This window comes from Amphiura filiformis, chromosome 4, assembly GCF_039555335.1.
Source record: "Amphiura filiformis chromosome 4, Afil_fr2py, whole genome shotgun sequence".
Lineage (NCBI taxonomy): Eukaryota > Metazoa > Echinodermata > Ophiuroidea > Amphilepidida > Amphiuridae > Amphiura > Amphiura filiformis.
The window spans coordinates 71,142,586-71,159,188 of NC_092631.1; the positions used below are offsets into that span (position 1 = coordinate 71,142,586).

A 16,603-nucleotide genomic window follows, 5' to 3' on the forward strand; every position below is an offset into this window, starting at 1 on the left:
CAGTTAAAACACTTGCCCAAGCCCTTGTCTTTCCTCACTTTGACTACTGCCGCTCTGTTTGGTCAAATTTTAGTGCTTGTCACAAAAATGAGCTTCAGATTCTGCAGAATAGACTTGCCCGTATTTTACTTTCTGCAGACATAATAACACCATATGATGAAAGACCTGGACTTGGTTAAACTTGATAGTAGGTGGGAGAATCAGTTACTTATTTTAGTCTTTAAATGTCTGAAGAAGGTTGCTCCACATTATTTGTCATCTCAATTTACTTTCACCTCCTCTACTCATTCTAAGAACACTCGAAGTCAATCTCATAACAAATTGGTTGTTCCAAGGTGGAAATTATCTTCTGGGCAGAGAACATTTCATTATAGAGCTGCTACTTCATGGAATAGACTTCCTTTTAATATATGTACCAATTTGGATTCACTAAGCTTGAATGAGTTCAAGAATGCCTTATAATTTTGTTTGTGTTTAAGACATTAAGGAACTTATTATAGCCTCCCTAGTTAATTTATTAATTTGAAATTGTTTGCATATTTCTATGTTTGTACAGTATATTAATTATTCCTATTCTTATAGTGTTATTTGTATATGAATGTTATGTATGTTATACCAGTACTTTTGTATTGATGGAATTTTCCTGAATAAATAACGAACAAATAAAATAAATAACACAAAGCGGTGAATACTGCAAAACATATCGGATACAAAAAACACATAGAGGTGTTCAAAATGTATCCGATACAGAAAACATTCTTGGTATGTTCCAAGAGTGTTCTTGATGTGTTCTGATTGTGTTTTACAAGAACACATCGACATTCAAGATATTTTACAATGCTTTAAAACATAATTCATGATCTTTATATAACCCGACATTTTAAAAACTTTTTGAATTAACGTTTTAAGAACATTTTTGTGTTTGCTGGGCTACGAATCAGAAAATTATTATTTTAACTTAGGAGACCGATGGTGTTGAATTAATCTGCTCAATTCAAATGGTTAAAGAAGTAAACAACATATCTGACACTGCCGTTTTATACAATCTGGGTTACATATATTTTGAAAGTCTGCTCGCAATGTGAGAAGGCAGAATTAGCGTTATATGCCTTTTACGAGATCAGTACTGTTTGCATGGAAATGGTACCGTGGTACAGACTTTTAAAATAGTCAAGTACAAAATATTACCTGGCTTTTCCAGAAAAGTAAACCTCCCTGTATGCTTTGTGTCTCTTTACCCTCTACTGTAGTGTTTATTTTGACCTTATAAAAATAGAATAAAGTAAATAAAAAAGGACCGCTTATTTATGTTTGATGCTTGTTTGAAGAATTATAAATATGATTGATAATAAATGTTGGTATTTATACAGCGCCTTTCACATGTGAACATGTACCAAAGCGCTTTACATTTATTCCGCCGTCGTTAGAATATGCCAGCTGCCATACAATGCCCAAGGCATGCTCATACCTTTGGGCGGCGCTCAATGGACAGTATTCATAACAGCTCCCCATTTCACACCTGGGTGGAGAGGAGTAATCGAGATAAAGTGCCTTACTCAAGGGCACAACACGATGGCGTCGCCGGGGCTCGAACCCGCAACCTTCAGATTATGAGTCCTAGCCCGTTCCGCTCGGCCACCGTGCTCCCGATTGATAGTGCTATTTATTTTCCTTCTTTGTTCCTTCTTTGTTTTTTCTTCTTACTTTCCTCGTACAATATTGATATATTAATTTTATTCTAAGACTGAGTTATGCAAGGTCAGGGGTTTTGATATTTGAAAAAAAAGGTAAATAATATTAATAAAAGATGGTATGCCAAGTAGAAGGTTCAATTCATTTTTACTTACATTCATAGCTGACACTGTTTTTTATACAATCTGGGATACAGATATTTTGAAAGTCTGCGGCTCGCAGTGTGAGAAGGCAGTATTTTCTACCGTTATTTATTCTAGACACTATGCCTCAGTTGTACTTAGTATAGCAGTACATTGTTTGCATAGAAGTAGTACATACTGTTAAAATAGGCAAATATAAAATATTGCCATGCAGGCTTTTCCATGAAAGTAAACGTACCTTTATGCTTTATAACTCTTTACCATCTATAATGTTTACTTTGACCTTTATACAGTATAAAAATAGAATAAATTAAATCAAAGAAAGGACCGGTTATTTATGTTTGATGCTTGTTTGAGGAATTATAATATGATTGAGTGCTGTTGCTATTTATTTCCCTTCTTTGTTTTTTCTTCTTACTTTCCTCGTGCAATATTGATATATTAATTTTATTCTAAGACTGAGTTATGCAAGGTCAGCGGTTTTGATATTTGAAAAAAAAGGTAAATAATATTAATAGAAGATGGTATGCCAAGTCATGAAGTAGAAGGTTCAATTAATTTTTACTTACATTCATAGCTGACACTGTTTTTATACAATCTGGGATACAGATATTTTGAAAGTCTGCGGCTCGCAGTGTGAGAAGGCAGTATTTTCTACCGTTATTTATTCTAGACACTATGCCTCAGTTGTACTTAGTATAGCAGTACATTGTTTGCATAGAAGTAGTACATACTGTTAAAATAGGCAAATATAAAATATTGCCATGCAGGCTTTTCCATGAAAGTAAACGTACCTTTATGCTTTATAACTCTTTACCATCTTTGTTAATTATTTTGACCTTTATACAGTATAAAAATAGAATAAATTAAATCAAAGAAAGGACCAGTTATTTATGTTTGATGTTTGTTTGAAGAATTATAATGATTGATAGTGCTGTTGAAAATTTAATTTCTTTCTTTGTTTTTTCTTCTTACTTTCCTCGTACAATATTGATATATTAATTGTATTCCAAGACTAAGTTATGCAAGGTCAGTGATTTTGATATTTGGAAAAAAATTAATGGTAAATAATATTAATAGAAGATGGTATGCCATGTAGAAGGTCATTCCCAGGAAAACAAACAAACAAACATTCATTTGCATGTTATTGTAGTTTATTTATAACTCTTTTATTATAATATTTTGTATAAAAGTATAATTACAATAAATACATGTCGACTAATGTAATAATATATAGCTATATTAATGTGCGTTGTAAGCTTAACAAAAAATGAGCACACTTAACATTTAGGGCAAATAAATATTAGTACCATTTTTTTCATAATTATGCTTACTAGTATTTAAAAATCTACACACCAAATTACGTGTTATGCCCTGTGATTAAAAGTCATGAGATGTGTACTGTAAACTCTTACTAAAAGAATAAAATCCACGACAGATATCTTGTCTAACTGTACTCTCTATTATAAATAGTACTATGTTCAAACATATTCAGTTCTATGAAGTGGAGGGGTTAAGAATCCTTGACAAAAACATGATTTTTTGACCTCACAGCCCTTATGAAAATTTTTGATACATAATAATGACAACTTCCATCAACTTCTGGTAAAAATAGGTTTAAGTAATAATATAACATTTGTTAAGGAAGATGCCCTCAATATTTTTCAAATTTTTTTTTTTTTTACATACGGTAATTATAATGTACTTCATTAAACTGACATACCCTGCAAAAATCAAGACTCCAGGTGCTGTAGTTTAGTCACAATCCAAGATTTTGAATAAAACGCAGGAACCATCCTTATCGATGGAAATATTGTTCGAACACGCACTCGATGTTCATAACACAATACGATACATGTACATGGCAACACACATAAAGGATCGTGTCATAGCACAACCGAATGGAGTGACCCCAGGGGAGTGACACACATTGACGACATCAGCGCTGATAGTAAATTCCAATTTTCTTTGGTTTACCTCAGTTGTTCAGCTTAAAATTAAAAGGGGACATATGACAGTAAATAATAATAACTATAGGCCTATACTAGGCCTTATATATAAGCCAACTAAAGATTGGTACTCAACATATAATCTTGTTTTGATATATGCGTGTACTTATGATAATGAATCATTCTACCAATACCAGCAATTGCTAAAACAAACAACTTGTTTTTATTTTAAGTAATAAATTAATGATAAGCATTCCCTAATAGGGGAAACCCTATTGATACTCTGTACTCCAATTATTGATTAAGTCTTGTTGTGATGACATATAATCTTGTTTTGATATGCTCCTATTTTACTAATGACAATGAATCATTCTACCAATACCAGTAATTGCTAAAATTGAAAACAACCTTTTATTAATTATTTTAGTTAATCAATTAATAATAAATATTCCAGGGAGGAAACCTTCAATAATTAAGTCTTGTTTTGATGACATATAATCTTGCTTTGACATATATGCTCCTATCGTAGGCCTACTTATGACAATAAATCATTCTACCAATACAAGTAATTAAAGTAATTGAAGTAAAATTTCAAACAAACAACTTGTTATTAATTATTTTAATTAATACATTATAATAGGAGAAACCCTCACTAATATGGTTTAGTTGGTTTCTCAAGATATGCCGAGTAAATATCTTTGACATGTTACAAAATTGCTATGTTCATAACACAGTACGTACACAGCGTACAGGTCGGTTATGACACACATCAAAGGACTGTACTGTAACATAACCAATGGAGTGACACCCATTGGCGGCATCGGAGCTGCAGTAAATTCCAATTTTATTATATCTGTTGTTCGGCTCAAAATTAAACGGTGACATATCTGACAGTAAAAGCTAACATTTTATGGAAAAGAAATACTATAAATCTATATATTTTTTTATGGAAATGTTACAATATGGCTTTAATAATTTGATCGAAATTGCTCATACCAATAACATGTTCTGCAAGTGTTAGTGGTTACCCAGTGTGGATTGCCACTATCAATCTTCTATCTCTATAACTGGACAGGGTTGCGACAAAAAGTCAGCCCAAATCGCAGGTCAACTCATAGGAATGTCAACAATTTTCCTCTTAACCAATGGTTCCTATGTGACATGAATACCCAAAGTTGTGTAGGTCAAGTTCAAAAAGTCGACCAATTTTTTTCTCAGCTATTGGTTTCTATTAGACAGGAAATGTTCAAGTTGCTGGGACATTCTTCAACAGTTGCCCAATTGGGCTCTCAAATTGTGGCTTTGGCAACGCTTTGGCAACCCTACAACAATGACATACTAAAACCATGTGTGTGACCCTGACTTTAAACATACGGTTATTAAGGTACAATTAATAACCTAAAAACCACAAAATATATCATGACAATAATAAAGCTGCTTGTAGTATCATTATAGATTCAGGCAAGTACAAATGAATTATTGGTATTCATATAACAGGCTATAAACTTTTTTACCCTGATGTGCAGTGGCAGTGATGTCAGTGCGCATTTCATTGGGTGCAGCTACAAACTGCTAGTGTTCGCTCAAAGTGCTGGCGTACTCACCCACGTGCGTGCACAAAACAGCTGCCTCAATGCTTTGACGTCACTGCCACATCAGGGTGAAAAATGGTATTTGCTAGCATGTTCATTTTTATCATTCATACTTTTTATTTCAGGCACATTTATTTGCTAGCAGTACTATTAGTGAGAAAGGCTATCAATTACACCATCAAAATCAAAACTATACTCAAAATAAAAGGTTGAAATGTGGGCAAGATCAGTTTCTCTAAATCAAATAAAAAATGTGCAGGTACATACATGTATGTGTGTGACATATTATAATTAGTACTTACATTATAGTTTGGTCACATAATTATAAAGTTTATACATAAAGGCTCAAGTGATTCAAAATCATGCAGTGTGATTTGGTCAAACGTGTCCATTAAACGCAATAATGTGCTCTGTTTGCATCAGAAGGGCAATAAAGCATGACACAATGGGCTAGTCCACTTAATATCCACACACCCCCTGTGGAAGATTTAGCTAAAGACTTCCACAGAGGGAGTATGATTTTCAAATAGAAGAGACAATTGTAACTTCCATCTGCAATACTCACTCCAGTTGTGGAAGATATAGGTAAAGCCATAATACAGAGGGAGTATGGGTTTCAAAATGATTAACCCCGACCAATTACATTTGACAAACATCACAGGGGGAGTGTGGATTTTAAATGGAATGGCCAATGCTACACACATACAATGTTGCGATACATGCTGTCACTTACACTGTGTATATGAATAGCCAATGCTACACACATACAATGTTGCGATACATGCTGTCACTTACACTGTGTATATGAATAGCCAATGCTACACACATACAATGTTGCGATACATGCTGTCACTTACACTGTGTATATGAATAGCCAATGCTACACACATACAATGTTGCGATACATGCTGTCACTTACACTGTGTATATGAGACAAAGTTTGAATAATTATTTACATTTCTACTGCCTTTGACACATTATTTGGGTGCAAAAGATACTGTATAAGGCGACGAAAAAAGAAAACCCTGTTCTACGGGCCCGACTGACCCCGATTTTGAACAAATTGGGGAAACAATTTTTCCTGTACAAATGAATGCCGACCCAAATTTCAGGAACAAATTTTTTTTGTATTTTCTCAAATTGCAAATTATTTAAAGATTTTAGTGATTTTTTTTGGTCATTTCAAAAAAAAAAAAAAAAAAAAGTCCGACCGACCGACCCAACTTGAAAGGTCCGTCCGCCCGTGGAACAGGATTTTTTTTTCGTTGCTTTACCTCTATTTCTTAAATATATGACATGTCATTGTTACAAAAAATAATTTCATACAATCATATATAATTTAGATTTTTTTTAATGAAACTTGATGTACTGATAGTACTTTTTTTTATACTATAAACAGCATATACTTAAAGCCATATTGTAACATTTCCATATCAAATAGATTAGTATCCTTTTCTATAAGATGTTAGCTTTTACTGTCAGATATAACTCCTTTTAATTTTGAGCCGAACAACTGAGGTAAAGCAAAGAAAACTGGACTCTACTACCAGCACAGATGTCACTAATCTGTGTCTCTCCATCTGTTGTGTTACAGCACGGGCCTTTGATGTGTGTGTACCATCACGCACGCCGTGTACGTACTGTGTTATGAACATCATGTACACGTTCGACTAATATTTCCATTGTAGTAATAAAATGATGGCTCCTGCATTTTATTCAAAATCTTGAATTTTGACAAAACTGCAGCACTTAAAGTTTTGATTTTTGCAGGGTATGTTAGTTTAATAAAGTACATTACAATTGTGTAAAAAATAGAATTTTGAAAAAAATTAAGGGCATCCTCCTCAGCAAATGTTACAATATGGCTTTAATAATTCCAACAGTTTGGCTATGTATGCTCAGATCTAAACAAGCAGCTGCCATTCAAAGTCAACAGCCAACTGTGAAGTTCAATGGTTTGCTATGAATTTGATCTACTTCTGTGTTCCCAAAACATTTTCAACAGCTATAATTATAATGCATCATTTACAAAAAACATTAATTTTCTCTGTGCAGCAGTAAGCTTGGGTGGCAAATGATGGGTGGATGGGTATATTAAGCCCTACTACACAATAGTTCTAAAAAGAACCCGAAACCCTAGGTTTATGCACAGATCTCTACACACAGACCAAAGAGCAGCGAAAGACTATAGATTACATTGCTTTAAAAATGTATAAAACTATGACACTATATTTCAGGAACGACTTGTATATAAAACTATGCTCTTTTATACAAAACATCAAGGTATTAACTATAGCATTGTAAGAGAAACCATTTAGGGTTTCTGGATAACGCATAGCAAAGCAGAAAAGATCCAGGGTGTAACTGAAATGAGCTGAAGAGGATATGCACATTACAGTACCAAAGTAAGGTATTTTTGTTTTAAATAAATAACATACATATGCCTTTTTGATGGGGACATATTTTGCACCCATTTGGATCTGCCAAAACAATAAATAACAATTTGAAAGGGTAAAACACATATACACACACATATGGCCAAAAAATCCTGATACACTCCAGGATTGACATGACAACATGACTGAGTTCACCTTCTCTTAAACTCACTGATCTAAATATATGCACATCACACACATATGTGAACTCTCTAATTGAGATCACACACTTGTGATAATTTTCAACATTTTTTTCCTTATGAAGCAAAATTACCTTCATTTAAGGTTGTACATGAACCCATTATTGGCTCCACAGGGCATACCCAATGGAACCACATACACCATAAAACATTGACAGCTCCACAGTATATAACCCTGGAAACATTTACTATATTGGGGCAATCAAGTTACAGCAATGTCCAGTTGAAAACTTTTCTTTATGAACCATTTGTGACATGATCAAGGGAATGAGTCATATGTCGACCCTGGTCTTTGCAAAGTTATGTCACTTGATCAATCGCTGAAAACAATATAAAACAAAAGAATTTTAACACTTTCTTTGCGAATATCTCAAAATCAATATTAGCGACATCTGACTCATTTCCCTTGATCGTGTCACAGTTGTATCTCCACAAGGATAATAATCTCCATAAGGTTCCTAAACCTATAATTGACTCCAATGGACATAAGTGATAAGACCACCCACACACACTATGAAGCACTTACATTATACCTTACCTTATATTTTACCATTTTGATAAATATATTTTATCTACCTTTCTAAAAATATCTATTTTATAATTTTTACAAGTACTTTGTTAAATACAAATCATGTTCAGGCAAGCTGATAATGTCCAATATATTGAAATACACTACTATAGTGTATTTAGATTTTGAGTATTGTAAGCCCCTATAAAATTTCTGTAACATCTATATGTAACATTTATAATATATATCAAGGAACTAGCTTAAAGGTCGATGAAGCCCTTTGAATTGAACTTCTTTTCTAGGATATGGCTAGTTTTTCTCATGTATTTCTCATAACACTGTTGTTATTTTCTGGCTTTGTTACAGAATTGGTAGGAAAGGTCAGCTTTTGTAACAAAATCAGCGCTAACTCCGTTGAGGCTTTTTGGCGGAGGGGAAGGAAAGAAGGAAAGAAAAAGATGAAGAGAATTTTTATTTTCTCAGGTGCAGTGTTGAACCCCCGACCCCTCAGGTACTAGACACGCTCACTGCCATACCTTGCCATGGAGGATTGCCTTGGCCGGCCAAGCTTTCCATCACCATATTTGCTTTCGCATGATGATGCAATCGCATCACATGGAATACTTATGCTTGCACTTTCTTGCTCTTGTAGCTTTTTGTGGCTTTTGGTCATGTTAGGGTTAGTTCCATTGATAGGGCTTCATCTGCCTGGTGGTTTATTCCTTAACCCCCTGAGCACTACCTGCCGATGTAACATTGCCTCTGATTGGTCAATTACATGATATCTTCACTTTAATCACCAATCAGAATGGAGCTTTGCAAATAATTCACCCCAATTTTTTTGTGTGGTGAAATTATTCTAACAATGTTGCTGATTGGTCCAATTGATAATGAAAACTTCTTTTCGACCAATCCGTAGGTAGTTCTCATGGGGTTAACAACTATTGCTTAATACAAAAGGGGAATATCAATTAACAATAAATACAAAATGTTCAGGTAACATTTGCAAAAGAGTGCACAAAGTTTGCCATAAAACATTCTAAAATATTGGGTAACATATAAACGGTTTATTACCACATCTTCGTAACATTTTAAAAACATTGTTAACAGTTGCCACAAAACATTGTTGTTATTTATAAGTCTGTGCCCCTCCAATCGCACCAAAATAAAATACAATAACATTTTGGCAAAATTTTAAAGCAATTTGATACCAAATGCTTTAAAACATTTCTTCTAATCTTTAAGTACACAACATTTGAAGTTCTGTAAACATTTTAAAACTTAAAAATTGTTTGAAAATATGTTTCAAGTACCATTATCAAACCTGCATCAGTTCATTATTATTAGTCATGACTAAAGGACATAAATGATTAATACTGGAGATGACAACCATTTATATTTACCATACAAACAAACCGACAGACAGACAAATAAACACAAAATTCCACTGACCATCCAAGATAAGTACCACTATCATTTTTCTTAGTTGATTATTAATACTATCCATGAACCGCATAAAAAGAATGGCATTGATTTATAGAGAGCACTGCACCAGCAATCCAGAGGTATAGGTGTATATTCTTGCAAAAATCAATACATTTCTTTGATAATCAATGGTTTTCTTCGATAGCCTATTAGTCTTGCTGTGATAAGACAATAGAACCAGAGTAGTTTGATCTTTCGATGGACCATCGATGCTTAGTCGATCCTTATTATTTATGAAATCAATTAATTTACAATAATGTTAATTGTAAAATCCTTGCATGCAGTGATATTAAATAATACAAATTTACCATTATTCTGATTAATTAGTGGAATGCTAATTAAGCATCAAAGAGCATCTAAGGTCGAACCACAGATCGGACAAATTAGGTTGTGGTGCCTAACACATAAATCTATTTCCATCTATCATTGTTCATGACAATTCAAGGTGATAATAAGGTACACACTGTAAAGCACTTAAGTTAACAAGGCAAGAAACAAAAAAATAGCATAAATACAGATAAATTAATTCATATTTATTACAAGATCTGTAAAAAAATGTTTGTTCGCATGGATCTACCACTACAAGTAATATTTGTGACCTTACACTTGGCTGTTTTATACTCATGCACCCTTGACTGTAACCTTAATCTGTAAGATTTTCCTTTTCAGTACTGCTGATAATGATGAGGATATATATAATTTCATGATTCTGGATTCCGGATTCCAGGCTTTCTTCTTCTTCAAACGAAATCACGGTTCAGACCGTCCTAGTGCTGCGGGCAAAGAAGTACAAGATCTTGGTTCTCTTTCTTGAAGATAGGCTGATTAGTATTGCCACTCTGGATGATGATGTTGCGCTGTTTCTTACCAAGCTGGCAGGCTAGGCGGGGTTTCACTATCACCTTTAGCTCGCTATGATTGGTCCTGAGGAATAAACAAAATTAAACAATTATGAGTTCCATCCAGAGTTGGAAATAAGCTGAAATGTTCAAAGACCAAATGGGCTGTAGGTGTAAAATGCTATGGGGCCTTGCACAAATTTCAAATTTGACACATTTACATGTTTCAAGCACATGCAGATGACAGACTTGGTTTACTTTTTGAAAAGGATAAATGTTGGAGTGGAAAACAAGTTTGTCTTTTCTCCGTGGTCTTGCTGACTTTGGTACCCTGGTATTAAACTTTTATGTCCCCTGCAAGCCTGTAGCATGGTGTAATTCACAGGTTAATTGATTCACCCTACTATTGTGGCAATTTCTGACACAAAGATATAGGGATGATGATACTGTGCCATGCTTTACACTGGCAAACTAGACATAGTCTAATATGCATTATTACATTATTTGGAATACCCTGGTAGGGACAGTATGCCCTTGGTTATCATGCAGGTAATTACAAAGGCTGTGGATGACATGACAGAGAGAGACGGCAAAACTGCTCAGCCGTATGGCACTTTCCACACAATCGGAACATGGAAGTAAATCGGGATTGAATTTCGCAGCTGCCGTTGGTACGCGCCATTCAATTTGCACACTGAGTGATCAGAGCCTAACCAACACAGGGAATTTAAAACCGTCACAGCGACTCTCACCCAGTAATAATCAAATTTTACTGTATTTAATTAATTTGAAGGTTAGTTTTGTGGGGTTCATCATAGAACCCCAACGATTTTAGCTTGTATTAATATTATTTATTAACATAGGCCTACTTGTTTGTGATATTTTAAATTTCAAAATAATCCCATTCAATTACACGGCTGACAAAGGAAATTTACTGAATTTAGAGAATGTACGGTGTTCACAACCTGTGCCCCCACACATATTAAAACTTACTGCATGAATTGGTTACACAGTACTCCCACAAGTTCAGGTGCCCTATCTTCACCATTTGGTGATGTCAGACATACTACAATGTCATTGTTGCCTAGGAGATGTAATATGACCAGTTGATCTTTGCCGGTAGACAAACTAATACCTGTCACCTGCATTAATGAGAAAAACAAAACAGAAATATAAATACTTGAGAGCCAAATTATTTTCATTTTTTCTTATTAGAAGAATGGAACAGTGGCATAGGGGCACAGGCACATGTCCCCAATCGATCTGAAAATGGTTTGTGCCCCCCTAATCAGACCTGGTGCCCCCCAATCATGGTTGGTGCCTCCCCAATATGATGACCAATGCTACGCTACTGACGGACCATTCTACAAGTATGCGCTATTATCCATTCCAGCTGTCAATCAGGTTACCCACTCATACAAACAAGGGAAAGAAGACTTCGACATCGTTTACCCTGCATGACTGCTCATATCCATAAGTACCAGACTTGAATCCTGTTTATCAGGGACAGTCTGTGTAGCTCAGTGGTAGAGCGCTCGCCCGACAAGCGAGATGTCTGGGGTTCAAGTCCCGCACAGGCAGGTACGCCTGGAGTTTTTTCTCTGGTATATCTGCCTATGCGTGTAATGTTTCTATTTGTAATTTCACGTTTAATTGTGCTAGTGTGCGATGCGTAATTCTTCTTTCCCCTGTATATATTGATATATTAAGAATAACGTTTACCCGTAAGCATCATTAATTTGATCTCGTGCACTAGTTTGTAATGTTTAAATGTTTCCATGTTCCAGTGTATAATGCGTAAGCCTCTTCCCTTGTTTGCATGCTTATATTAGGCTGGCGGGTAAGCATCATTAATTGATCTCGTACACTGGTATGTAATGAGTTGTTTGTATTGTTTACCCCGCATGACTGCTCATATCCATAAGTACCAGACTTGAGTCCTGTTTATCAGGAACAGTCTATGTAGCTCAGTGGTAGAGTGCTCGCCAGACAAGCGAGAGGTCTGGGGTTCAAGTCCCCGCACAGGCAAGTATGACTGGAGTTTTTTCTCTGGTATATCTGCCTATGCATGTTATGTTTCCATTTGTAATTTCACGTTTAATTGTGCTAGCATGCGATGCGTAATTCTTCTTTCCCCTGTATATTTATATAAAAAGAATAATGATTAAGCATCATTAATTTGATCTCGTGCACTAGTTTGTAATGTTTAAATGTTTCCATGTTCCAGTGTATGATGCGTAAGCCTCTTCCCTTGTTTGCATAAATTATAATTAAAAAATAGTTGCAGCCATAAAATACATTTTAATATCAATAATAAAAATTGATTGAGTTCATTCTTTTTTAGAAACCATGTGACATGGTAAATTACATATCAATGAAAACTATGATAAGATTTCATTCTAATTGATCATTATATTGGTTCCAGTGACTCCTAATTAATTTTCTTGGTAAATAAGGACCACAAACATTTTACTTATCAATTATGATGAAGAATTTATGCTATTTATGGTTGGGTCTGGTTAATTGTTTAAAGGTTAAATCAGGCTTCCTCAATTAGTTTTCCAGAAGTACCCCCCGGGGAAGTACCACATGATGAAATGTTTGTGAGCTGAAGTATGTGCCACTGACCCAAAAGATCAAAGTGTCTTACATTGCGGGGTCCAAGGGCCTGCTTAAAGGCCTTGTGTATGTGGTCCTAGGGCAAAGCACCTGGCAGGGGTGAGCACACCAGGAAGCTCCTGGTTTTTAGGCTTAGGCCCGGGGCTTAGGTTACAGATGGCCCACCTGGCATACAATTTCGTTAAAAATTACAAGTACTAGCGGTCACCCATCTTTTGCAGTTCGTAAATGAACACAACTTGCAAAATGCATTAAACATGTTAAACCACCCTCCAAGTTTTATTGCGAATAATTATACCATCTTTACCAACACCCAAATGTATTGAAGATTGATCAGTCGTTTCATTCATTTTAATCCTGGGATTAAAATCAACTTCTTGTTTGTCCCCCCTCTCATTCTTGCCTTTGCTTTTGTTCCTGCCTTAGCTCGCATCCCTTGTCTCACTGTTTCCTCTTATCCTCTCTCCTTTAATCTGTCCCTCTGTGGCTCTAGTACTTCTGCCCCATCAACTGCTAATAAATATCGTCAACCAATGGCACCCATATAGGCCTACTCTCTTTATTCCATTGTGATATTCCCGTGTTTATTCTACATGTTTTCTTTACTGATGAACATGTCCAATTTTGACTTTATTATATGGCACAATTAATGGAAACCATTGTGTAAATAAGTGTGAAAACAAACACAACCTGTGGGCGTCGCCATACACAAACAAACAGTGACGCTTAAGATATACACGCTAGCTTAGTAACCGTACATTATTTTTTGGACCCTGAATAATGCATTTTAGGCTGTTTTTGCTCATTTTTGGACTTTAATCGCCAAGATTGAAAAAAAAATGATGTGAATATGCAGCGTACCTCGGTGAATGATTAGCATTGCAAAAATGCAATTTGCAAATGCATCACCACCGTTCGAGTTTTTATCACGAAAAGTTTTCCAACTCGGTAATTTGTTATAGATAATGATCCACTTTTATAACTGCAAATTTCAAAACATCCCCAATGTATTTGAATTGATAAATAAGAGTAAGGTAGTTCACCTACCAAGTGCAGTGGCTGAAGTGCTATTTTGAAGATTTGGTCATTTAGATGAAATCTGGGACGTAGGAGGTTGAAGATATCCTCATTATATCTTGTAGATGGTTGTGAGGTAAGCATGTTCTATATCATTTGTTTTTTTATCAAATTCATATTGCTGAAGCTACTTCCACAGATTTTTTGTTTTTTAAAAAATTTATTTATTAATTCAATTTTGTTTTTAATGAACTTTTTAATGTCATGTGCCACAAGTGGCACATGCGCCGCATTTGAGGTTTAATGCTCTACGTGCTAGCCATGCGCTTCAACGGAAAAAGTTCAAGTGTTGAAATATTTTCTCAAAATATCAAGAGCTATCTTAAGAACTACTGAATCAATACTAGGCTTGTTTGTACTCATTTTAATGCATTTTTCATGCTGATTCCAAATATGGTCATGAAAATTTACATTTCTGATATTTGTGAATTTTATTTTTTTGTAATTTGAAACTTGTCGTCTGCAGTCGACACCCACGTGAAGAGAGTTAAGACCTTGGTAGTTGATGTAGGAAGGTGTTCATTTGTCATACACAGTAATGAGTAATCAGATGGTCAATTACATATTTTCTATAATACAATAGACTCTAAATTTAGTTTCGGACTTTGATTGAAGGATGATTAGTTTATAGGTTGATGTACTATCAGTGGCGCATCGTGGCGCTCCTACCGGGGGGCTGAAGAAAATTAAATTTGTGACAGCCCTTCCTCAACAGCCCGAAAAGGTTTGAAAAAGTGAAGAGCAAAAAAAAAACAAAAACAAAAAAAAAAACATATTTTGATGTATAGTACCATTTTTTACTGTTTTTATCCTTTTCACATTTATTCCACCCTTTTTTCTTCCGCCGCCCCCCTTTTTGCCGCCCCTTCTTCTTCCGCCACCCCTTTGTTTTGGCCGCGCCCCCAAAGCCCACCCAAAATACGCTCATGACTCTTGTTTGTTCTCAATGAACAGACGTAAAAATCATTAAATTGCCAATTGTAGGTACATGTATATGAAACTAATAAAAATGGCAAATACCTGAATATAAATGTGACCTGTTCTGACAAAACCAGGAACAAGTCGCATTTTTGACATTTCATGATTTGAATAAAAATGTAAGCACACGACAATACGCTTCAATGTGATATATTATATACATAGCATCAATACTTTTCAAGATATGGAAAACTTACTGAACTGCTAATCTAAGTTATGGCTAATTAGTTTCCTGCTTTACACAGGATTGAATAGGGATTATCATAGTTCAACTGTCAATTATTGATTAAATAAACATCTTTTTAATAAGTACTTTCAAGGATTTGAAAGTCCACTGAGTGCCAAGGTCAACTCAAAAACATGCCTGGCGACTTGTTCCAGGTTTTGTTGGAGCTGGTCACAAATGTTATGCATAAAAAACAATTAATAGATTGAAATCTAATAAAAATACAAAGGGTTAGTATATATCTAAGTCGACAGGTTGCAGACCTTTATTATTGCCTGTCTGTCAGAAATTAAAAAAATCCTGCAGAGCACATCTTTTTGGCCACATTTGATCCTTTGTTTCGACCAAATTCTTACATGCTCTTCTACCTTTCTATTAAACATCCATTTGATTTTGAAATGTTAATTATATCATAATTATGGCACTTTTATGATCACAGCTTTGCAGCTAGAATGAGGTGTATGTATGACAGGAATTGGCTGCCTATGTGAGGGCAGTATAACATCAAGTGTAATGGTAAGTAATAAGAAATCACAGGTGTACAACTCTCTTCTGAGCCAACTGACATCGTCTGGTGTCAATGGCTCAGAATAGCTCAACAGTGCCCCCAATGGGTCTGATGACATCCAAGAGGAAACTGGAAAAAAGCTTCAACCAGGGCCTTAGCAAGATTGAAAAATGTGGGGTGGCCATCATAATGTGGGGCGGCCAAAATACAAATATATGCCCAAATTGAAATAAAGATATAAAGAAAAACATAACAAATTTCTCAAAAAGTGGGGCAGCCATGGCATCCCCTGCCGCCCCACTTGCTACGGCCCTGGCTTCAACTGTTCATAAGAAATCAAATGGTGTGAGAA

General features: G+C 35.1%; 1 protein-coding gene across 1 annotated transcript in view; it reads right to left on the minus strand.

Moving 5' to 3' along the window:
* Positions 1–3,526: 3,526 nt before the first annotated feature.
* LOC140151343 (unconventional myosin-Id-like) overlaps positions 3,527–16,603 on the minus strand; it is an 80,499-nt gene continuing 67,422 nt past the window's right edge. Inside the window, exons 19-20 of the mRNA XM_072173653.1 lie at positions 11,837–11,985; positions 3,527–10,928 (exon numbers count right to left, since the gene is read on the minus strand). Of these exons, the coding sequence (XP_072029754.1) occupies positions 10,772–10,928; positions 11,837–11,985 (306 nt within the window). The 3' untranslated portion in view covers positions 3,527–10,771. The remainder of the gene's footprint in view (positions 10,929–11,836; positions 11,986–16,603) is intronic.